The sequence below is a fragment of the Vipera berus genome (genome assembly GCF_964194415.1).
Source record: "Vipera berus genome assembly, chromosome: 5".
NCBI classification, from domain to species: domain Eukaryota; kingdom Metazoa; phylum Chordata; class Lepidosauria; order Squamata; family Viperidae; genus Vipera; species Vipera berus.
This window is the reverse complement of record NC_138207.1, coordinates 10,070,808-10,096,045: the sequence shown is the minus strand read 5'-3', so window position 1 is coordinate 10,096,045 and position 25,238 is coordinate 10,070,808. Positions and strand designations below refer to the sequence as shown.

Genomic DNA, 25,238 nt, shown 5'->3' with positions numbered 1-25,238 from the left:
AAAAAAAAAAGGCAACTGTTTTTTTTTGTTTGAAAAGGTTTCACTTCTCATCCAAGAAACCTGAAGTGAACTGAAATCAAGGACACCCAGTTGCCTTTTTTTTTTTGGGGGGGGGGGGAAAGGGCACCTTGTGAGACTTGCTGAGGGACCTTAATGGGCTTGTCTCAATCGATCGGCATCACGCCGGAGAGGAAAAGGCAGTTTCCATCATCCTGTTCAGCCACAGTGACTGCTGAGAAATCTGCTTTCCGGTCTCTTATATATGAGTCACTTCTCCCTGAACTTAGGAAACGCTGGCATACATACCTAAACCTTTCTGTCCTGGATTCTTGGCAAAGTTGAAAGTAAACTGGTAAAAGTCCTTAAATCTTCCCGGCTCTTTCAATTCTTGCTCCATTTTAGGAAGCTGGGCCTTTAGTTTTTCTATGCTGTCACATCTGTATCAATACATAAAAAAGGGTTGCTGTTGTTTTTTTTTCCCTCCTCCAGTCGGCCACATTAGGCTGCATATTTTTAAATCCTCCCTACAAATTGTACTGATACAGGCAGTCCTAGGCTCACAACCTTTTGTTTGGTGACCGTTCCAAGTCACAACGGCACGGAAAGAAGTGACTTTGACCAGGTTTTTCTCACTTAGAATCGTTGCAGCATTCCCCCGTGGTCACGTGATCAAAGTTTGGGCGCAAAGTCAATGGGGGAAGTCAGATTCGCTTAATGTTTACACGATTCACTTAACAACTGTGGCAAAAAAAAAGTTAGTAAAATGGGGCAGAAGTCATTTAACAACTGCCTTGCTTAGCAATGGAAATATTGGACTCAATTGTGGTTATAAGTCGAGGACTCTCCGTAATCCCGTATACAGGTAGTCCTTGACTTAGGGTCACAATTGGGACAGGAATTTCTTGTCTCAGGTCGTTGCAGTTGTAGGTGGAGTTGGACCGAACTTTACGCAATTTTTATTGGGGTCATTAGGAGAAACGCGTGGCCATTAAGCGAATCATTAAGCGAATCATGTGGTCATGAAGTGAATCCTGGTTCTCCCCCCCACATACCAGTGGGTGTTTTTAGCAACAGCAGTAGCACTTAAGACTTATATGCCGTTCCACAGTGCTTTACAGCCCTCTCTTAGGAGCCTACAGTGTCAGCATTTTGCCCCCAACAATCTGGGTCCTCGTTTTACCGACCTCGGGAGGGATGGAAGGCCGAGACAACCTTGCACCTGTCAGGATCGAACTGCAAGCTGTGGCCAGAATTAGCTTGCAGTACTGCATTCTAACCACTGCGCCACCATGTCTCCCTTTTTTGCTGGAAATTGGCAAAAAAAAAAAAAGGTAGCAAATCACAATCGTGTGACTGCAAGATGCTGCAACTGGTCATAAATGTGAGCTGGTTGCCAAATTCCCAAATTGCAATCACATGACTTTGAGGTAGTGCAACAACTGTAAATGTGAGCACAGGTCATAAGTCACTTTTTCCAGTCATTGTAACTTCAAACAGTGGTTAAACAAAGGGTTGCAAGTCAAGGACAACCTCTAGCTGCTTTTAGAAGGGATGATCTCCGAGGTTCTCTGTCATTTGCTTTATTAGAATACTAATTAATCTATGCATTTGCAAATCACCTAGGGATGAAATTTCCACACAAGGCAGAGGTTGAGAACAATTCTGCAAGAATTATCACAGCTTCCCTTTTGGGTCCTCTCCAATAATTTATTTGTTTTTAAATAAGGGAATATGGCAACCGAGACAAAAATATATACCAGGAAACGGTTACATCTTAAAGGAATTTCTTAGAAATTCAAGTCAATTATGTGACAGTCTGTGTATTTCCCTGCTCCTTCCAATAAATAATTCATTTCAGAAAACATCAGGAGTAAAAAAACTGCCATATGGAACACTATCATCTATTTTGCTTCACAGTTTTATCATACCTTGCATCGACACACTTGCCAAAGGAGTAAACAAATACACAAGTGCAGCTCTAGTACTAATATATCTGTAAGGAGCATTTTCTTCTACACTTCCAGGTACGCATATTCCAGACAAAAAGCAGCAGAGTCTTCATGGCCCCACAGACAGTGCAACAAAAACGCAATGATTTCCCCACTTTGTATAATAAAAATAAATAAATAAATAAATAAATAAATAAATAGGGACGCGGTGGCTCAGTGGGTTAGGACACTGAGCCTGTCGATCAGAAGGTCGGCAGTTTGGCGGGTCGAATCCCGAGTGCCACATAGCAGAGTGAGCGCCTGTTACTCGTCCCAGCTTCTGCCAACCTAGCAGTTCGAAAGCACGTAAAAAGGCAAGTAGAAAAATAGGGACCACTACGGTGGGAAGGTAACAGCGTTCCGTGTGCCTTTGGCGTCTAGTCATGCCGGCCACGTGGCCACGGAGACATCCTCGGACTAGCGCTGGCTCTTTGGCTTTGAAACGGAGATGAACACCGGGCCCTAGAGTCGGAAACGACTAGCACGCATGTGCGGGGGAACCTTTACCTTTACCTTTTTATAGTGAATATAAATGTTTCCAGCGATCTTACTATACCTATGACAATTAAAAAACAAAAGCTAAACCCAAGTCTTCAAAAACACAATTTAAAAAAAAGAATTGACAATATTGTTCCTCTTAATTCTGTCACCACATCACTGCCATTACTCTGTGACTCTGTGTTTTTCAAGCATGGCCATTTTAAGAGGTGTGGATTTCAATTCCCAGAATTCCCCAGCCCACCAGCCTATGCTGGTTGGGGAATTCTGGGTGCTGAAGTCCACACATCTTAAAAAGTTTGGAAAACATTGCTTTAACTTGATTTTTTTAAAAAAAAAAATTGCACTCAGAATCGCCGTATCAGACAGCTCCTGGGTTGAAAGGATTAGCCGGTGACAACACTGTTGCCCTGGGAGCACCCAGTTGGGGGGCTCCTTTTATGTCCCCAACAGGAGCTGGAGTGAAGAACGAGAGTTCAACCCCACCCCATGGCAACTCTTGGGTCTCAAACTCGGGCTTGCTAAACTCCTGCCCAGCGTTCCAGCCACTCAAGCCAATGTGCTCATTCATTCATTCATTCATTTACATATACATAAAAGGTAAAGGTAAAGGTTCCCCCGCACATGCGTGCTAGTTGTTTCCGACTCTAGGGGCCGGTGCTCATCTCCGTTTCAAAGCTGAAGAGCCAGCACTTGTCCGAGGACGTCTCCCTGTTTATGTGGCCGGCATGACTAGACGCCAAAGGCGCACAGAACGCTGTTACCTTCCCACCGTGGTGGTCCCTATTTTTCTACTTGCATTTTTATGTGCTTTCGAACTGCTAGGTTGGCAGAAGCTGGGACGAGTAACAGGCGCTCACTCTGTTACGCGGCACTCGGGATTCGATCCGCCAAACTGCCGACCTTCTGATCGACAAGCTCAGCGTCCTAACCCACTGAGCCACCGCGTCCCTTTACATATACATACACACACACACACATATATATACACATACACATATACATATATATATACACATACAAACACACACACACACACACCACGAAAGAGCTTGTAAGTGCAAAGCTTATAAGCCTTGTTATGCACCAGAAGCAATGCGCAACTAGGCCAGAGACTAATGGGCAGGAAATTAAAGAGTGTCTTTCTGTAAATAAAGCAGTGCATGGGCAGAGTTTTAGTGCTGCTTTAGCCCAACAGGCTCTGCGTGCATCACACGATGGGCCCCAGCACTTACCCAAGTTCTGTCATCCCATCCATGAATTCCATCCTTAAGAATTCGCACTGTGTCGCAGCTCTGAACTTCCAGGCAATTATCAAGACACTAATGCTGGCAGGGTCTAGTGCCAAGTCATCGCAAAACTGCTGTATGCCATCTATGCCAATTTTGTTCTCATCCTGAGGATCTTAAGGTTTAAAGGAGAAAATAAGAGAAATGAATATTTTTAAAAAATCCTAGAAATAAGTACTCCAGCAAGAATGGAACTGGTAGGTGTGATTTCAAAACAAACCATGTGAATGAGAAACTAATTTCTGACTCAAGGGACATTAACTGCTGGCAAGTGCCATTTAACAGCCCTCTTTGCAATTTAAAATGTGTAAGAAGCGTCTCACAGTCGTTCTCTTGCCTGGAATCACAACTGCAATTTAAAATGGGTCAGTTCTCTGGTTTCACAAAGGAGAGAGGATAAATCGCAATGCACTCTCATGAAGGACTTTTTTTTAATCCATTTCCCTGCAAGTTCAGGTTAAGAGACAGCTCAGAATACAAGGCTCTGGGTAGAAGAAAAAGCAATGGCTTGACAAATAATTATCGGGAAAGTCAGAGAAGAAATAAGGGCAAGATCAGGTAACTAGATCAAACAACAAGAACCAAAGTGGCTTTTGATGTTAGAAGGTCCCCAATCTTTTGCTCTGAGTCAACTACAATATTTACACTACAATATTGAAAAAAGTCATAATCTGTTAAAACTGTGGCTATTGTATAAACCCAAAATGGTTGAATTCAGATAGCATGCTCTATCAAAGCCCTCCCCCCCAATATTATGTTCTAGAAAGAAATGAACAGTATCTTCAAAGTGGAAAGTTCAATCTAGTTTCCTAACCAAGGGAAAGGTGGCCTTCCAGAGATACAAGCGGAAGAGGCAGGGGTTGTTTGAGGCTAATCTTTCTAGAAATTTGGGGCTGGGGTTAGGGCTTAAGGATGAAAATGACAGCAATTCCTCTCCCATTCCCACCCTTATTTTTCTCAAAGAAAAAAGAAATGAAGGGGAGAATACGCTTCAGGAAGTTTATCATTTTGGCTGCACTTCAGAGACATGATTTTTGAGTCTTATGAGTTATTATTGGTATGCCATGAGATGTATACCCCTAATTTAGTTATTTGAATCTAGCTATTTAGGAACCCTTTTCCATCTCAAACTCCCTGGGTTCAAGTTCACCCTCAATCAAGTAGCTCATTGGGTGAAGTTACCCACCAACCTTAGCCCATCCAGAGTCAAGTATGTGGGAGCACCAGCCCTTTGGAACCAACTCCCCCTTGAGCTTCGGATGGCCCCGGACCTCCGGTCCTTTCGCCACGACCTCAAAACTTTCCTTTTCCATCAGGCTGACCTGGATTGACGATGGGTTTTTAAAATGTTTTAATTTTTAACTGTGTAGTTAATTTATTTTGGGGCTATTTATTTAATTCTTTTTTAATTTTTGTATTGTTGTTTTTATTGTTGTTAGCCGCCCTGAGTCCTTCGGGAGATAGGGCGGCATATAAGTCCCATAAATAGATAAATAAATGTGAGAAGGGCTGTTGCATAAAACGAAGGAATGAAATATTTTCCACACGTGTTGTAATACAGGTAAGTCTATGACTTACAAACATTTGTTTAATGACTACTCAAAGTTGCAGCAGCACTGAAAAAAAGTGACTTATGACCGCTTTTCACACTTATGACTGTTGCAGCATTCCCATGGTCATGGGATCAAAATATGGATGCTTGGAAACTGATCCCAGGGTCAACTTTTGCGGCCTTCTGACAAGTAAAGTCATTGGGGAAGTCAGATTCACTTAAGAACCCGGTTACTAAATTAAACTGAAGTGATTCACTTAACAACTGCGGCAAGGAAAGTCATAAAATGGGGCACAACCCCATTAGCAAATGTTTCACTTGGCAACAGAAATTCTGGGCTCAGCTGTGAACATAAGCCAAGGACTGCCTATAACCGTGGTGGCGAACCGATGGCACGCGTGCCACAGGTAGCACGCAGAGCCCTCTCTGTGGGTACACACGGCATCGCCCCAGTCCTAGGCCTTCAGCTGGGTTTTATAAAGCCTTTTCACTTTAGGCCTCTGCCGCCATGTGCAAAAAAAAAAAAAGGTTCAAGCAATCAATCAATTTCAACTTCTAGTGGGGAAAACAAAAGATCTCGCAAAGTTGGAATTGATTGATTGAACTTTTTAGTCCCACCCAGTCTGCTGTTACCACTGCAGCCACGCCCACCCAATGGGCCACGCCCACCCATTGGGCCACACCCACCCGATGGGCCACGCCCACCCGGCACCCGACAATACATAAGTGGGTTTTGGGTCGCAGTTTGGGCACTCAAGTCTCTAAAGGTTCGCCATCACTGGCCTATAATATAACACCTGATAAATATGTTTGCTGCCCTCCCCCCAGGCTCCTTAGGGGAAGAATGGTTCAAGGACTACTTTAAATTGGTAGGTAAATAAATAAACCTTGTTGCAATATGTAAGGGCTAAATACCTATCCGTCTCAGTCACAGTTTCCCTCCCCTGAAACCAACAACTATAGCAAAGTTCAAGCATTAAAAATGTTAACAACAAACTTTTTACTCACCTTTGTATCTATTATATAGTTGCTCTAATTTCTTTCGATCCAGTGATCCCTTAATGTTTTCTCGTATATACAGTTCAGGATTTTGAAAAAAATTATCTGTTGCAACATCTAGCTTCCAGTCATTCTGGGACAGACAATTCACTGCTGTTTTTTCACTAGACTGCGTGAAGATCATAAACTGCCGAACTTTATCTTTTTGCGATGACTTCAACTTGTTCTAAAAAAAAAAAAAAGTTTGAAAAGAAGAGCAGTAAAACTTCACATCTGTTTTGCCCCGAGAGGCAATGTCTCAAAGGAAAACTCCAGAGATGATAAATACCAGTGGCGGAAGAAGGAAGGCAGACATTCTGATTAAGATATCGATTTCTTAATTTTGCACAGATAAGTTCAGAAGTTGCTTGCAAGTCAGGTTGCTCACCACTGCTCCAGGCATCTCACAAGTCAAATAAGCTTACTACATGGTGGAATTAAAAGTAAAATACTCTTGAGCTATTTCTCGTCCCTAAGTGTATTAGCAATAGGGTGATCTATGGGCTCATCCAGATTATTCAAGATAGAAGCAGCATCCTTCACAATACCTGCCAAAGACTCCAGAAAACGGAGGGCTTTAAAAAGGACAATAACAGACTCTAAGGTTATTTATCAGGAGCGTCTGCAGACTATGGTCAAAAAAGGCAAGACGGCAGTTGCAATGGTGTAACTGAAGTGCCACTTGTTTGATTTTTAAAGCATACCCATGGATGCTCCTGACACTCACATATCCAAAGTAAGCCATTAGCATATGGAAGCTAATTGATTTGGGAATATGATAGAACAACTTAAGGAGAAAGCTAATATACCACTCCTGATTTCCCTCTAAATCAGACATGTGAAACACAAGGCCCGGGGGCTGGATCTGGCCCACGAAGTGGTTTCATGTGGCCCGCGAAGCCATCCTGGAAACAGTGAGGGAACGGCCCCCACTGCCTTGGCCCTGGCCCAGAGACCCTCCTCCTGCCAGAGACCCTCAGATCTGTCCCACTCCTGCCCAGGCCCCCATAGGCACCCTTGATGCCAATGATGTAGAGCTGGCCACACCCACCCAGCAGGCCATACGCACTCTAGCCACGCCCACCCAGTAGGCCACGCCTACCCTGGCCACACCTACCCGGCCCCTTGAGGGCAACCGCAATGCTGATGCGGCCCTCAATGAAATTGAGTTTGACACCCCTGCTCTAAATTATTCTTATATGAAATCCAACAAGACATCAACTGAACTCAGGAGAGCAAGGGGGAAAAAAGTTTTGACCGACCGTTAAATGTGGAAGAATTTAAAAAAGCAGCAGTATCAAAATTCAGCACCATCCACAGCGATACATACCTACGTAGTCCTCGACTTATGATCGTAATGGAGTCTGAAACTTTGGTCATACGCTGCAGTGATCGTTAAGCGAACGCAGCATTGTAAAGCAAACACCGCAGTTGTTGGGTGAACCCAGTATTCGCTATGGGGTATTTTTTGGCCAGTTTCTGGCACAAACAGCATAAATTGTGGTCAAACAGTCAAATACAGTTACATGATCGGGGGGGGCTGGATGTTTGAACTTTGAATTCAAATTTGGCTTGCAAATCTCTTTCTCGGGATCTGTCATAACTTCAAGCGGTCACTGAGCAACCAACCATAAGTCGGGGACTGCCTGTGTGACCTTTAAGATTACACTTTAACTGAAATCGTATTCTTCTACCTTTGCAATGAAGCTATAAACACAATTCTCTGGACAATGTGACCGTGGAAAGGCATCATACTAACAACTCTTAATTCTGTACCCTGACTGGAAATATAGAATAGAATAAGAATTAGAATTAGAATAGAGCTGGAAGGGGCATTGGAGGTCTTCTAGTCCAGCCCCCACCCTGCTCAATATCATCAACTAAGTCATTCAATATGATCATCTGGTGGGTAAACTTTCCTATAAAAAGCATACGTATGACAAAGCAAGCATTTAGCTATATTCATCTATGGTAACCCATTTTTCCCTGGTTTTAAGAAGGCAAGTGTAGAAATCTATGCCCTTTAAAAAAACATTCCTCACAGTTCTTAATATACACCACCGATAGGAGACCGGTTGAGGTGTCACATTTATTTAATAAAAGGTTTTTCCTTTTCCTTTTTCCTATTTATAAGTAATGATCAGAGGTCTACATTTTATTATTGGTTTATCTCTTATCAACCTATTTAAATCCTCAAGTCAACTAACAAGACACAACTGCTATGGCCATGTAATATGCTATTCCAAACAAATACAAATGAACCATGTTATGGCACCCACATTTGAGGTTCAGGGATGAAAACCCATATGCCCAAATTTCTATTTTTTACACCGTATTGTCAGTTTCCCCTTCATGGATTACTGCCTTGTCGTGGCGAAGGGGCTTGCGTAATTCAATGAAGCTATGAGCTATGCCGTGCAGGGCCACCCAAGATGGACAGGTCATAGCAGAGAGTTCTGACAAAACGTGATCCACTGGAGAAGGAAATGGCAACCCACTCCAGTATCTTTGCCATGAAAACCCTATGGACAGTACCAAAAGGCAAAACGATATGACGCTGGAAGATGAGCCCCTCAGGTCGGAAGGCGTCCAATATGCTACTGGGGAAGAGCAGAGGGCTAGTACTAGTAGCGCCAGAAAGAATGAAGCGACTGGGCCAAAGCCGAAAGGACGCTCAGCTGTGGATGTGTCTGGTGGTGAAAGGAAAGTCCGATGCTGTAAAGATTTTTTCTCCATAGGAACCTGGAATGTAAGATCCATGAATCAAGGAAAGCTGGACGTGGTCAAACAAGAGATGACAAGACTGAACATCGACATCTTAGGTATCAGCGAACTAAAATGGACAGGAATGGGTGAATTTAATTCAGATGACCATCAGGTATACTACTGCGGGCAAGAATCCCTCAGAAGAAATGGAGTAGCCTTCATAGTCAATAAAAGAATAGGAAAAGCAATACTGGGATACAATCCTCAAAATGACAGAATGATCTCAGTTCGAATCCAAGGCAAACCATTCAATATCACAGTAGTCCAAGTCTATGCCCCAACCACCAGTGCTGAACAGGATGAAATTGACCGGTTGTATGAAGCCCTACAGCACCTTATAGAACTAACACCAAAAAATGATGTCCTTATCATCATGGGGGATTGGAATGCTAAAGTAGGAAGCCAAAAGATAACTGGAATAACAGGCAAGTTTGGCCTTGGAGTACAAAATGAAGCAGGGCACAGGCTGATAGAATTTTGTCAAGAGAATACGATGGTCATAGCAAACACTCTTTTCCAACAACCCAAGAGACGGCTCTACACATGGACATCACCAGACGGTCAACACAGAAATCAGATTGACTATATGCTCTGCAGCCAAAGATGGAGAAGCTCTATACAGTCAGTAAAAACAAGACCAGGAGCTGACTGTGGCTCAGATCATGAGCTTCTCCTTGCAAAGTTTAAGCTTAAACTGAAGAAAGTAGGGAAAAGCACTAGGCCACTCAGGTATGAATTAAATCATATCCCTGTTGAATATACAGTAGAGGTGACAAATAGATTTAAGGAATTAGATCTGATAGACAGAGTGCCTGAAGAACTATGGACAGAGGTTCGCGACATTGTACAACAGGTAGCAACCAAAACCATCCCAAAGAAAAAGAAATGCAAGAAAGCAAAATGGCTGTCTGAGGAAGCTTTGCAAATAGCTGAGGAAAGGAGGGAAGCGAAAGGCAAGGGAGAAAAAGAAAGATGCGCCCAATTGAATGCAGAATTCCAGAGAATAGCTAGAAGAGATAAGAATGCCTTCTTAAATGAACAGTGCAAAGAAATAGAAGAAAACAATAGAATAGGGAGGACCAGAGATCTTTTCAAGAAAATTGGAGAGATGAAGGGAACGTTTAATGCAAAAATGGGCATGATAAAGGACCAAAATGGCAGGGACCTAACAGAGGCAGAAGAGATTAAGAAGAGGTGGCAAAATTACACAGAAGAACTATACAAGAATGAGCTTAATGTCCCAGATAATCACAATGAGTTGGTCACTGACCTCGAGCCAGACATCCTAGAATGTGAAGTGAAGTGGGCCTTAGAAAAGCTGAGCAACAACAAAGCTAGTGGAGATGACAGTATTCCAGCTGAGCTATTCAAAATCTTAAAAGACAGTGCAGTAAAAGTACTACACTCAATTTGCCAGCAAATTTGGAAAACTCAACAGTGGCCACAGGATTGGAAAAGATCAGTTTACATTCCAATTCCAAAGAAAGGCAGTGCCAAAGAATGTTCAAACTATCGCACCATTGCACTCATTTCTCATGCTAGTAAAGTCATGCTTAAAATCCTACAAGCTAGACTTCAGCAGTATGTGGATCGAGAACTACCAGAAGTACAGGCAGGATTTCGAAGAGGCAGAGGAACTAGAGATCAAATTGCCAACATACGCTGGATCATGGAGAAAGCTAGGGAGTTCCAGAAAAACATCTACTTCTGCTTCATTGACTATGCTAAAGCCTTTGATTGTGTGGATCATAACAAACTGTGGCAAGTTCTTAAAGAGATGGGAGTACCAGACCATCTTATTTGTCTCTTGAGAAACCTATATGCGGGTCAAGAAGCAACAGTGAGAACTGGACACGGAACCACTGATTGGTTCAAAATTGGGAAAGGAGTCCGGCAAGGCTGTATACTGTCACCCTGCCTATTTAACTTATATGCAGAGCACATCATGAGAAAGGCAGGGCTAGATGAATCAAAAGTTGGAATTAAGATTGCCGGAAGAAATATCAACAACCTAAGATACGCAGATGATACCACTCTAATGGCAGAAAGTGAAGAAGAACTAAAGAGCCTCTTGTTGCGGGTGAAGAAGGAGAGTGCAAAACTTGGGTTGAAACTTAACATTAAGAAAACCAAGATCATGGCATCTGGCCCTCTCAATTCCTGGCAAATAGATGGGGAAGAAATGGAGGTAGTGACAGATTTTATTTTCCTGGGCTCCAAGATCACTGCAGATGGGGACTGTAGCAAAGAAATTAAAAGACGCTTGCTCCTGGGGAGGAAAGCCATGGCAAATCTAGACAGCACACTAAAAAGCAGAGACATCACCCTGTCAACAAAAGTGCGTATAGTCAAGGCTATGGTCTTCCCAGTTGCAATGTATGGCAGTGAAAGTTGGACCATAAGAAAGGCTGAGCGCCAAAGAATTGAGGCCTTTGAACTGTGGTGCTGGAGAAGACTCCTGCGAGTCCCTTGGACTGCAAGGCGATCAAACCGGTCAGTCCTAGAGGAGATAAACCCTGACTGCTCTTTAGAAGGCCAGATCCTGAAGCTAAAACTCAAATACTTTGGCCACCTAATGAGAAGGAAGGACTCACTGGAGAAGAGCCTAATGCTGGGAAAGATCGAGGGCAATAGAAGAAGGGGACGACAGAGAATGAGGTGGCTGGATGGAGTCACTGAAGCTGTAGGCGTGAGCTTAAATGGACTCCAGAAGATGGTAGAGGACAGGAAGGCCTGGAGGAACATTGTCCATAGGGTCGCGATGGGTCGGACACGACTTCGCAGCTAACAACAACAACAACATTGTCAGTTTAATGTAATTTTTCTCTTTCCCTTGAGTCATCTTGCTATCTTAATTTTGACTTAGCAGTTAACTTTTTTATATTGTTTCTGTTGAATTGGTATATGCTACATCTGACTCTTCAATGACTATAAATAAAACTACGACTACTAAATATTATGGCCCATCATGATAGCCTGGTGCACACAACACATCAAGACACAAAGTACCCCTTCCCATTTTAGCTCCATGAATTGTACAAAACCAGTTATTGTCTGTCAATGAAACATAAAGAATATTAGCAAGCAATAGATATAAACTTTTTACTTTCCCAGAACAGTACTTGAAACAGCAGTTACATCTATGTATATCTACCTCTGTCTCTTAGCTAGCTCTACCTTTGGACAAGCTAGCATGAGTTGACGGCCCAAAGTGTACAAAATGGCAACAGAGAACAGGATGACAGAAAAATGTGCCTGACAAAGTAAAGCTGCATCTTTTACCCCTGCTCTGGGAACATAAAGCAAGAGATTCGTCTGAAAATTACAATGTGGTTACCGTAGAATGTCATCTTACCGTAGAATGTCATCTTACATTATTTTGGATAATAATGTGCCCAATTTTACAACCAAAATTTAACTTTTTATAAGGGAAGCAATCCAATTTAGCCTATTTTTAATAAGATATTCCTTTTATATAAGTTCACGTTTTTAAAATAGGCATAGCTAAGGGTTTCCCCTGTCCAGTCTCTTCTGACGTGTGTGTGTATGTGTGTGGCACGCGTGCACGTATGTGTGCGCATCTCCATTTCTTAGCTGAGGGAACTAGCGTTGTCCAAAGACACTTCCGTGGTCATGTGTCCACCATGACTATTCAGCGAGGCACATGGAATTCTGTTACTTTCCCACCAAAATGGTATCTATTCATCTTCTCACGTTTGCATGCTTTCGAACAGCTGAGGCGAGTAATAGGAACTCACTCTGTCAAGCAGCGCTCAGATCTCAAACCTTGCCGAACTTTCCAGCCAACAAGCGCAGCATCTTAACCACTGAGGTACAAGGATTAAAAACCCAAACCAAAACACACAAACAATGGAACCCAAGGTTAAACCAGCAGGAGCCAAATAATAATAATAATAAAATAATACATCACCAGAAGAGTTTGCCTGGCTGCTGGTCCAAATGCCAGCCAGGTCTTCCAAGTTTTACAAAAGACTAACATGCTTGGGGCCATCAGGATTAGGGCTGTCGGTGTCATTGTTTGGTGGAAGGGACCCACAGCATGTCTTCCCTATTAGACCTGGTGGGGTGGGCACAAAAAATGGGGGACAGGAGCCCCTTATAACTGTAGGAGTAATGATGTGAACCATAAATTTAATCCAGATGACACATCAGTACAATTTTCTTGGTAGTATTAAAGAAATTAGTTGTTGTTCTAAATTGTACCCCTCTTCCAGTACTAACTCCTCTTACTTTCCGAGTTCAGCTAAGGTTAACTAGATGCTGGCTACGGTTCAAATACAGTTTGCCAGAGACAGAGAAATAGCCTATCACATCTCTTCCTAGGAAGCTAAATGCAGAGATATTAGTCTATGGAGAAACATCCCGGGTGTGTACACTGAAAGTAAAGTTAACTGCCCCTAAACACAACTGTAAGTACTAAAAGAGCCCTGGTACAACTTACTATATTTCCTGAAGAATTTTACATGCTGTTTTGGGCAGCACATCACTGAGGTAACACACACATATATATAAACACACACAAACAAAACACTTTATAGATACAATATACATATACATATATTGTATATGGATATGTATATATACAGCGTGTATATGTATATATATACATATATATACATATATATACATATACATATACATATACATATACATATACATATACATATACATATATATATATATATATATATATATATATATATATATATATATATATATATATATATATATATATATATATATATATGTTAAGTATTTGTCAAGGCTTTTTGAAAGCACCTTGCTAATTAACTCTTTCATTCCTGTTTTGGCCTATCTTCAAGGCTTATCCACAGGATATAGTCAACTATGACAGCTCATTATTTGTGCAAATTATTCAAGTTGCCTCCCAAAATTCTTTATTAGCAACTTGAATAATTTGCACATATATATATATATATATATATATATATATATATATATATATATATATATATATATATATATATATATATATGTGTGTGTGTGTGTGTGTGTGTGTGTGTGTGTGTGTGTAAATTACTAACAAAGAATTAAAGGGAAACTGAGATGCATTTCTGACTCTTTAGTCTTCATCAGTCAGCTATACCCTTCTGAGATTCGAACCTGGGCTGATTGCATATTAGGCAGTGAATTGTCCGGTGTGACTACTGCCTGTTCGATAGCCTTCAAGATAGGCTGAAAACAGGAAATAAAGATTTGCCCCATGTTTGGGGCCTAGCAAGGTAATCTAAATAGTCAACATTTGAAACATATATATATATATATATACAGTATGCATATAATATGTATATATGTATTTATATATACAGATGCTCAGGAAAAGGTTGCCAAATAATATAAATTCATTTACAATATTAATCTGCTCTAAATTATAAAGCAATTTTCAGACTATATGCTTCAGTACAAATCTTGAAGAATGCACTGTAAAGGAAATATGAAGATTTTAACCTAGAAATACAGATGTTTAAAACTCCAAAGAAATTTTAAGAATTCCTAATAGCAAAAATAAAAAATTGGGAACTAAAGTGTCTTTCAGCATGAAACCTAGCCTTTTAGGAAAATAGGTCAAAACCTCAATGTATTTCAAAATATGAGATGCTGGATTCTTAACTTGTTAATTTAAGCATATGGACGCTATGAGCTGAAAGCCAACATTTGAATAAGGCCCATGTTCTCATCCCTGCCTCAAATACTGACCAACTAAATATAATACTAAAATTTTGTGGAATATAAGACATTTCCATCAAATTAATTAAAAATATTCCTCAATTTTCCAGGGTTATGACACCATATCAACAGGTCAACACACTATTCAAGTAAACAAGAACTACCGTAAATGCATTCCAACAGTAATTAATGATGATGTCACTGCCTTTTAAAGATGTGTAATACTAGTTTACACCAAGAGTGGAAAACAAATTAACAGTCTGAATTAAATTTGGACCAAACTGAACTAAATCTGCCATTAAATTCTAGCTCTGCCATTTCAAACCAGTTTCTCAATCTTGCAGGAGAATAGGGGCATTTGAGATTAAACAAACTGGCAAGATGTTTCAAATACTGCCTCGTCATCTTCTGAAAGTTGGGTGTCAGATTTTGGTCTAGTTTCTTCTTTTTTCAGAAAACTGTTCCTTTTATAAGAAATAAATAAATAAACCAACCTCGGGGTTGTTATTGTTATTGTATTAAATTGATATCCTTATTATTAAATTATTAGATCCTGCAGGAACATTCTTGAGAACGTGTTGGGACAAAACTTTGCACTTACATTTGCTGCTGTATCTGTGTTTTTTATATGACCTATCCAATAAACTTAAGTCATGGTTTCATTCATATTCTACAGTTGCTTGGATTCATACACTTAATGTTTACAAAGCATAATTCCTGGCTTCACAGACTACTCTTATCCCCTACCAATCCACAATAAAGCTTCATCTTTCTGATGAAACCTTGCCATCTGAATCTCTATCAGGGACTCCGGGGATGAAGAAATCAGTGTATGTGTTAAATTTTATACTCCAACAACAGACCTGTGAGATAAGTTGGGCTGAGAAAGAATGGATTGACTCCCAGATACCAAAGCTTAAACTGGACCTGAATCAACAACACCTCTTAATCCACAGCCGGCCAGTCCACATCAGCTAGGCAGGAATCCCTGTCCTTTCTGACAATCAAGCCATCCCAAATCGGACAGCACCTTTCCCCACAAATACACACACACACACACAAAAACGTGTCTACGGGAATCTTGCGCACCCAGTTTTGTAAGCACACAAAAAACACTCCTGGGATGTTGGGCATAAGATCCTGGACAGCTCGGGGAAAGTGAGAGACTTTTTGTGTGTGTGTGTGTGTGTGTGTGTGTGTGTGTGTGTGAAATGGCGGGGGGGGGGAGAGAATGGGGAAAAGGGGAGACTCCTAATGTTTGGCTACCACGGATTAACCCCAGTTCTCTCTCCTCCTGCAACGAAGACCAAACAATCGCCGGACTTTTTCTCCTCCCGATTACATCCCTTCTGCAGGCGGGAAGGGAAGAACCGTCCCTTCACCGACGCCCCTTTACCCAAAACCTGAAAGAGGGGGGAGGGCTCCCCCAGGAGCACCCCAACCCCTTGTTGCATGAAGTGCAAAAGGAATCTTCCCCCTACACCTCAGACACAACCCAATTCCTTCTGGGCTCGGGAATTCACCCCTGGCTTGGCTCGGGGAGAGGAGAATAAGAGACACCCCCCCCCGACCCCAAAGCCCCCCCACACACACACACACACGCCCTCCCGCAAGGGCACGACCCCGGCGGGCCGAGACGGGCGCCGGAAATAAAGGCGGCCCTTTCGCCCACAAGCAAAGCGATAGCCCATCTCCTCAGCGCCGGCGGTTCCCATTTCCCACCGGGCCTGCCCTGCTGGGCGCGGGTTTGGGCCCCCTGCGCGGCCTGTGGGATCGCGCTCTCCCGCCACCGGCTAGGCCGCGCGTTGCCAGGCGATGGCGGCGGCGGTTCCCCCTCAGCGGGCGGGCGGGCGGGCTCTCACCATGGTGGGGCTGCGCGCGGGCCTCGCTCCCCGCCGGGCCGGCTCAGGAGGACTGTGAGGAGGAGGAGGAGGAGGAGGAGGCGGACCGAGGTTGGTGTTGGCGGCGGCGGCAGCAGCGGCAGCGGCGGCTCCCGGGGCTCCTCCTCGCGGGCCCTGCCTTCCGCCGCTCATGCGCACTGCGCCCAGGCCGAGCTCGCCGGGCCGGCCCTGCCGGCGGACCTCGAGCGGCCCCGGCTGCCGGGCTGAGCCCTCTTTCGTGAGGACTTGGTCCGCCCCAGGCCTTCAGCCCGGCGGCGCACGGGGGTCGCGCTGAGCCTGTCGGCGGGGTGGGAAGGAAGGACGGCGGGGCTGGGTCGCCCATTCCCGCCGCCTGCGGCCACCCGACTCTGGCTGGGCCCCCGCCTCAGAAACGCCTCCTGGCTGTTCGAACGGAAGACCCCGCCGGCGGCGGGCAGGCCGGGAAGCGTTGCTTGCACCGCGGCTTTTAATCAGTTGGGGAGGCCGCCCGGCTGGCCCAGGACTGGGAGCGGTTGGCCTAGTTCAGGGGTAGGCAACCTTGGCTCTTTTATGACTCGTGGACTTCAACTCCCAGAATTCCTGAGCCAGCCATGGCTGGCTCAGGAATTCTGGGAGTTGAAGTCCACGAGTCATAAAAGAGCCAAGGTTGCCTACCCCTGGCCTAGTTCAATGGGGAAAGGGCGGGCGCGCGGGGGCGGAGAAGAGAGAAGAAAAGAATACAAGTAGTCCTCGGCTTACGAACCACAATTGAGCCCAAAGTTTTATGTTGCTAACCGAGACATTTGTTCAGCGAGTTTTGCCCCATTATAAGGCCTTTCTGGCCACATTTTTTTTTAAAAGTGAATCACTGCAGTTGTTAGTAGCAGGGTGGTTAAGCGAATCTGGTTTTATCCATTGACTTTGCTTGTCAGAAGGTCACAAAAGGGGATCGCCTGATCCCGGGACACTGCAACCGTCGCAAAATGGGAGACAGTTGCCAACGGTCTGAATTTTGATCACGTGACCATGGGAACCCTGCAAGGGTTGTGTGAAAAATGATTGTAAGTCACTTTTTTCAGTGATGTAACAGTGATGTAACAGTAACAGGACGTGGTGGCTCAGTGGGTTAGGACGCTGAGCTTGTCAATCAGAACGTCTGCAGTTTGGCGGGTCAAATCCCGAGTGCTGCGTAACAGTGAGCGCCTGTTACTCGTCCCAGCTTCTGCCAACCTAGCAGTTCGAAAGCACGTAAAAATGCAAGTAGAAAAATAGGGACCACTATGGTGGGAAGGTAACAGCGTTCCGTGCGCCTTTGGCGTCTAGTCATGCCGGCCACATGACCACGGAGACGTCCTCGGACAAGCGCTGGCTCTTCGGCTTTGAAACGGAGATGAGCAGCGGCCCCTAGAGTTGAAACGACTAGCACGCATGTGCGGGGGAACCTTTACCTTTAACAGTCACTAAATGAACGGTTGTAAGTCGAGGACTCGCTGCAGGGTTAAAGAGCAGCTGCAGGGTTAAAATCCCCCATCAGTTGCTAGCTAGCTAAATAAAATAAAATAAAACCCACACGTACCAGAAACAGCCTGACTGATCGCAAAGCCAGGATGTGCAAAAACTCTTGCAGGATTGGAATTGCACTTTGCTTTACAAAGTGTCCATGAAGTTGTATTGCACCCCAAGGAGATTTCTGCAAGATGGATGCTTGGCCAGAGGTGTTCCTCCTGTCTCTACACATCTGGACCGTTCCCTAAACTCCTGGTCTTACCAGTGTTTGGGACAGCAGTTTTTTTTTTTAAATTCACAAGTGGCCCAGCCGGTTATCAGCAGCTACCCACACTCCAGGCTGCCAGTGTCCCAAAATTAAACAGGCTTACTACATCTAGAACATGGTGATGTTGCCTCAAACTGACAGGAGGGAGGTTCAAATAAGTAATGTTAAAAAGAAAGTGGAAGCTTGGAACCAACTTCCAGCAAAGGTCAATCCTCAGTAACTGAGCTTAAACGTGTTTGGGATAAACATAGGTCCATCATCCAACAAAAATTAAAAAATAAATAAAAATAAAATATAACAATAATTAAAAATAATTAATTTATTTTAATTTATTTCAAATTTTATTTTTAATTTACTGTACAGAGACCTTTAAGTTTTGTTGTTGTTAGCTGCCCTGAGTCCCTCGGGAGATAGGGCGGGATATAAATCCCATTAATAAATAAATAAATAAAATAAATAAATAATTAAAAAAAGAAAATCTGGCTCTGATGTGCTATGCTGAGAAGACTTCTGGGGATGGTCCTTTTCTCTAATCCCACCAGTTTCCTTGAAACAAGCAGGATGGATTTTGCTGCTGTTCTCGATCATCCATCATAGGCCTCTGCCAGGGAAGGGCCATCATGAAAAAGGATTGGCAAAGCAGAAGATTATTTTAGTTATCTTGGACAGCGTTTCTCAAAGTGTGACCGAGGACCCATGGGTTCCCCCAAGACCCTCTCAAAGGTCCACAAAATCAAAAATATTTGCCAGTCTATGTTGAAAAACAATAAAATATTAAAATCCCATCAAAAGAATTGTGAGAAGTGGTCGAGGTCCTCCATAATTTTTAAAAGTGGGAATAGGTCCTTAGGGAACAAAAGCATAAGAAAGGCCTATGGAAACCCAGAACTAGATACTAGGCTGTTCTTCATGTGCGCTGTTGTATTTTACCCATATATGTATGGGTAGAGTGTGCTACTGGTAGAAATCATTGACTTCCTTTATTTTCCTTTGCCATTGTGTTTTTATTACTAAACTGGTTCATTAATCTTAATCTGCATGCTAAGTGGCTCATATCTTTTTTGAAAACAGTAGGCTCATTCTGACCAGGAAGTAATTTTATCATGAAAGAAAAGCAGAAAGTTGTTTCACTTTCTTCAGAATGAAACCCAGCAGAGACGAAAATATGATTGGAAGCCTTCAGAGCAAGACAGTGGTGGGATTCACCCGGTTTGCACCACTTTGGCAGAACCAGTAGCTAATTTTTTGTTGCCCAGGCCCAGAATGGACTTCTGGAAGCGGCATCCACACAGAGAACCGGTGGTTCACATATTTGAATCCCACCACTGGAGCAAGACCCCCTTCTCCAGTTATGTAGAGAAAAGGGGCGCAGAGACCCCTGGTTGAGGGAGTCCGAGAACTCCCTCAGAGTCTGTGTAGATGTGTAAAAGTAGTCCATGACTTACACAATTGAGCCCGAAATTTCTGTTGCTAAGTGAGACGACTGTTAAGTGAGTTCTCCCCCATTTTGCAACTCTTTTTGCAGTTGTTAAGTGAATCACTGCTGTTGTTAAATTACTAGTAAATGCAGTTGTTAAGTCAATCTGGCATCCCCATTGACTTTGCTTGTCGGAAAGTTGCAAAAGGTGATCGCACGACCCCAGGACATTGCAGCCGTCATAAATATGAGCAAGTTGCTAAGCATTCAAATTTTGATCACGTGACCGTGGGGATGCTGCAGTGGTCGTAAGTGTGAAAAATGGTTGTAAGTCACTTTTTTCAGTGCTGTTGTAACTTTGTGTGATTGTAAGATAACTACCTGTAATAGTACACATTCCATTTATAACTTCACTGTTTAGATCCTCGTTCTTAAGATGGTAAGATAAATTACCTTTTTTTGCTGTATGGCAAGATGTTGTAATTTTCATTAACATAACAACAGCAAAGAACCCCCTTCTCACTATACAAGTGGTCCTCAACTTATAACCATTTGTTTAACAGTGATTCAAAGTTATGCAGAATTGACTTGGGAGGCCGGTGTGTGGTGTAGTTGGTTCACATGGTGTAGTAGGATGGAGGGTTTGTTGTCACTGTGTGTTGGGGGGAGGGAGCACGGGGGGGGGGGAGGCTCAGCTAATCTCAATGTACACATGTTGTACTTTGACAATAAAGGTTTATTATTATGATGACGACCTTGGAAAAAGTGAATTATGTCCTGTACTCCCACAACTGTCGAATATCCCCCATAGTCATGTGATTCCACACTGATGTGCACTTGGCAACTGGCTTCCATTTGTGACCAGTTGTGGTGTCCTGCAGTCATGTGATTGTGATTTGCTAGCTACACATCCTCCTGGTTTGGGAGGGCAGAAAAAGAGTGCATTAATGCTAGAGCAGTGTTCTTTAACCTCATCAGCCTTAAATGGAGTGGACTTCAACTCCCAGAATTCCCCAGCCAGGATTTTGGGAGTTGAAGTCGCATCTTAAAGTTGCTGAGACTGAGGCACTCTGTACTAGTGAATGAGTATGACACTCAAGGACACGAAGTTCAGTCTCATCTTCTTATTAGCCTTGGGATAATTATACATATCTCATTTAATGTATAGTGTCTTTCAGGTTTGCAAAGGAGGAATAGGATGATCTCCATCCTTTCTTCTCCCTGCCTCCCAGTCTAGGGTTTAAATTCAATGACAAATACAGCACTTTGGTTTGAAGCATTAAATGGTAGTGATGAGACTCTGATCAGGTTTTTGTTTCATGCAAATAAAGAAGAAAATAATTCGCCTTGAAGTGGTAGATTCCAGTGAGTTCCCAATGGGCAACCTGCAAGATGCAAGGGATTCCCCAACCAGTATGGCCGTGGTTTATATTTCTGGGAGCTGAAGTCCACACATCTGGAAATTGCCTAGGTTGAGCAATGCTGATGTAGCTTTTACAAACCTTTGTTATGCTTCAACTCTCATCCTAAGCTAATTTAAGTCCAACATTTCTGAATTGCCCTAGGTTGGAGAAGGTGGTTCTATTCAGAAAAGCAATCCTCGGGTTTCCATCATTGTTGGCTGAAATTTGGGTGCCTATGGGGTGTGGATGCACACTTCAATAAGGCAGAGAGAAAGGAAGGGTATCAAGTAAACAAACATTAGGAATTGCATTATGGAGGTCCTCACTTAACAATTGTAATTAGAACCAGCTACTCCATTCTAAGCATAAATGGCCATAAGGCACAACGTTACTTGCCTGCACTGACTTACCGTGGAAGTTGCAGCAGTTCTACTTGTGTTTGTTAACTGAATCTCACAGAGTTGTTAGATACAATGCCACATGAATACCATGTGCAACCTCCTGCCGGCTTCCCCCTTAACTGCTTGTGGGAAGCTAGGCGTGAAGGTCACAAATGGGGATCATGGGACATTGCCCCTAATGATTGCACGGGATTCATCTAAGGAGTGCTGTAATTGCAAACTGGTTGCCAAAAGCCTAATCATGATCATGTGATTGCAGATTGTGGTTGATGCTCCACCAGCTGCAACCACAAGGACCAGTAATTAGTCTGGTGGTTCAGTGTTACTTTGAACAGTTGCTGAACAAGTGGTGTTAAGTGAGGACCACTTGTATTCGCTCTTGTCTTTACCCCCTAGGCTCCCCAAATAGAATTAGGAATCAAATCCGGTATCAACTTTCTGCACCTTCACTCCTTTGTGCAGCTCTTGTTCTTTTTTTGCCTGACCCTAGTGATAAAATCTTTTGTCAAATTTTATTTTATTTTTGCCTAATCCAGAAATTGAAGAACACAGACAGTTTTCGCAAAGCTTTATTAGTCAACAACTCAGTTACACGAATATCACAAATAACATCTCTGCTTTTTAACAGAAATAACAAAATAATAGAGTTGGAAGGGACCTTGAAGGTCTTCTAGTCCAACCCCCTGCTCAAGCAGGAGATCCTACCCCATTTTGGACAAATAGCTGTCCAATCTCTTAAAAAACGTCCAGCGATGGAGGCCCCATCACTTCTGAAGGCAAGCCATTCCACTGATTGGGTTTACACCTGTCACACAGCCTGCGTGGAATACAGGAATAAAGATAATGATGATCTTCATGAATTCAGCTGTTCCTTCCTTTCCCCTTCTGAATTATGATCGGATTCTCACACCAAATGTTTTCTGTTGTTGGTGGTTTAGTGTGTGAACCCAGGAAATTGTGGTTTACTTAATATGTGATCTGGCATTGAGCGCCTCTTTCCTGCTGGCATTGGGGTAGAGCCAGGAGACCATTCTGTCTGAGATGCACCCAATTCGATTTCTCATTGAGCCACATGGACACGCTAGCCACAGTGGCCCTTCCAAGCTTATGGTTCTGGAAAACATTGTTTAAGAACACTCATGACATAAAAGGGCCATGTAGTCTGAAAGAGATCCAGCCCAGTGATTCTTAATCTGCCTTTCCTGGCTGCTCATAGTTCTGTTATTCAGTAAGAAAGCATTTCTTCCCCATTCCTTCACCATCCAATCATTCACAACAGCTCTTTTAATTTTGCACACACCCTTCTTAACGATCCTTCCCCCCCCACACACACTTTTATGTTTCTTCTGATGCACTCAAATCTTATAGCATGGGCAAAACCTGGCATTTTTGCTAACCATCATCATCATCATCAATCATCATCTTCCTAGCATTATTCCCACAGTTGCAAGGTCCATTTTTTTTTAAGGTGGACAAATGCCATCTTGCAAATCAAACGCAACATCCAAGTCTCTATGGACATGGCAGTTTGCAAGGATGGAAATCTACAGAGCAGTATAATGAATATCAAACCAGGTTGAGTTCTTTTCTTTTTTTTAACTTCGGGCCTTTGTTTCTCATCCCTTTTCTCGACTTTGCATAATATTTCCTATTCTGGAATGGAATAGTGTGATAGATACATTTGTTTGCGTTTGGAAAAGCCTCTGTAAGTGGGGTGAAATATCACCAAATTGTGACTGTAGGTCTGAAAAACAAACTATCCAATGTACTAAAACACAGCCTATGATTTCTTGGCTGTGACAAATGAAGCAAAAAATTACGGTATATCTGTAATCTAGGCATACATTTATAGTACAGGTAGTCCTCAACTTACAGCAATTAGCTTAGTGACCATTTGAAGTTACAATGGCACTGAAAAAAAAGTGATTTATGACCATCTTTCTCACTTATGACCATTGCAGCATCCCCGAGGTCACGTGATCAAAATTCAGATGTTTGGCAACTGGTTCATATTTCTGACAGTTGTAGCATCCCCGGTGTCAGCCAGATTCGCTTAACAACCGTGTTACTAACTTAACTGCAGTGATTCACTTAACAAATGTGGCATGAAAAGTCGTAAAATGGGACAAAACTCACTTAACAAATTTCTCACTTAGCAACATAAATTCTGGGCTCAGTTGGGGTCGTAAGTCGAAGACTACCTGTATTTTAGATTTTTATACTTCATATTTAGTATTTTTATTGCAGGATCCAATCTGGGTCGGTCACCGGGACCAGAGTTTTTTTGACTTCCAAGCTTTCAAACTCGTGCAGGAGCCCATCCTCGAGGAAACGTCTCTCTCGCCCGGTGACCGACCCAGATTGGATCCGGCAACATTATCCTGGGACACGTGTATTTGCCTTCATACGTTAGTATTGTGTTTCTGATGAAATGTGATGTGAATGTGCCATGAGGTAAATAAGTGGGTGGAAAGCCCTTTGCCATTTCCTTCCCTCTCAACTGTTTTTCGACACCAAGGAACTTACGATGCACATGTCAGGTTAGAAAGCCACAAGTCATGCAGTGAGGACACGCATCCTCAATTTTATCACATTTGGGCTCCTGAGTTGTAATCCTCTTGGCTGCCCCTGGGCGTGGCTGCATAATTATTCTCGTCACTTCCTCACGAATGTTGCGAGAGCTGTTTTTGTTTCTTACAATCCCTAGTTTCTTCAGAAGAGTCTCTTGAGTATCCAATGACCTTAGCTAAAACTGAAAAACAATAAACCAGGTTAAATGCGGTTCCGATCGTGAGGGGAAACCCAACAGGAAATACAGGCAGTCCTCAACTTTCAACAGTCCATTTAGTGACTGAAGTTATAATGGCACTGGAAAAAAAGGTGACTTACGACCATCTTTCTCACGTGTGACCACTGCAGCATCCCCGTGGTCATGTGATCAAAATTCAGTGTTTGACAACTGGTTCATATTTACAACGGTTGCAGCATCCCAGGGTCACATGACCCCCTTTTGCAACTTTCTGACAAGCAAAGTCAATGGGGAAGCCCAGTTTGCTTAACAACCACGCCACTAACTTAACAACTGCAGTCTTTCACTTAACAACAGTGGCAAGAAATGTTGTAAAACGGAGCAAAGTTCCCTTAGTAAATGTACACTTAGCAATAGAAATTGTGTGTGGGGGGGTCAATAGTGGTCGTAAGTCGAGGACTACCTCTACCCAAAGGGCTAGATTGGAAAGTTGGGGGAAATCCTTAAAATGGCAAATTATTTCCATATTTTCAAAAACTGTAACTGTCCATGACATCACCAGAGATCAAACTCAGTTTGACTTTCTTTAAAAAAAATAAATCAAAGAACCCTGACTCTATTTAGCTTCTTGGTGGCTTATAAAAAGGGTGCATATGCCCATGTATCTGTGTATTTACCCACACCCACACCCAACAAAATAAATTGCCATCATTTTTATTTCCAAGACAGTCTGAATATTTATCCATATCCTTAGGTGAAAGGATTAAAATAAAAATAATGGGTGGATGTCTTGCT

The 25,238-nt window shown here is 42.9% G+C and overlaps 1 protein-coding gene across 3 annotated transcripts in view; it reads right to left on the bottom strand.

Annotated features, from left to right (window-relative positions):
- The window catches only part of DCUN1D1 (defective in cullin neddylation 1 domain containing 1), a 29,455-nt gene extending 12,240 nt beyond the window's left edge, over window positions 1-17,215 (bottom strand). For all 3 annotated transcript variants that reach the window (XM_081328631.1, XM_081328630.1, XM_081328632.1), the window contains exons 1-4: window positions 16,703-17,215; window positions 6,336-6,552; window positions 3,722-3,890; window positions 307-437 (exon numbers count right to left, since the gene is read on the bottom strand). In XM_081328631.1, the coding sequence (XP_081184757.1) occupies window positions 307-437; window positions 3,722-3,890; window positions 6,336-6,552; window positions 16,703-16,873 (688 nt within the window). In that variant the 5' untranslated portion in view covers window positions 16,874-17,215. The remainder of the gene's footprint in view (window positions 1-306; window positions 438-3,721; window positions 3,891-6,335; window positions 6,553-16,702) is intronic.
- Between the last annotated feature and the right edge of the window lie 8,023 nt (window positions 17,216-25,238).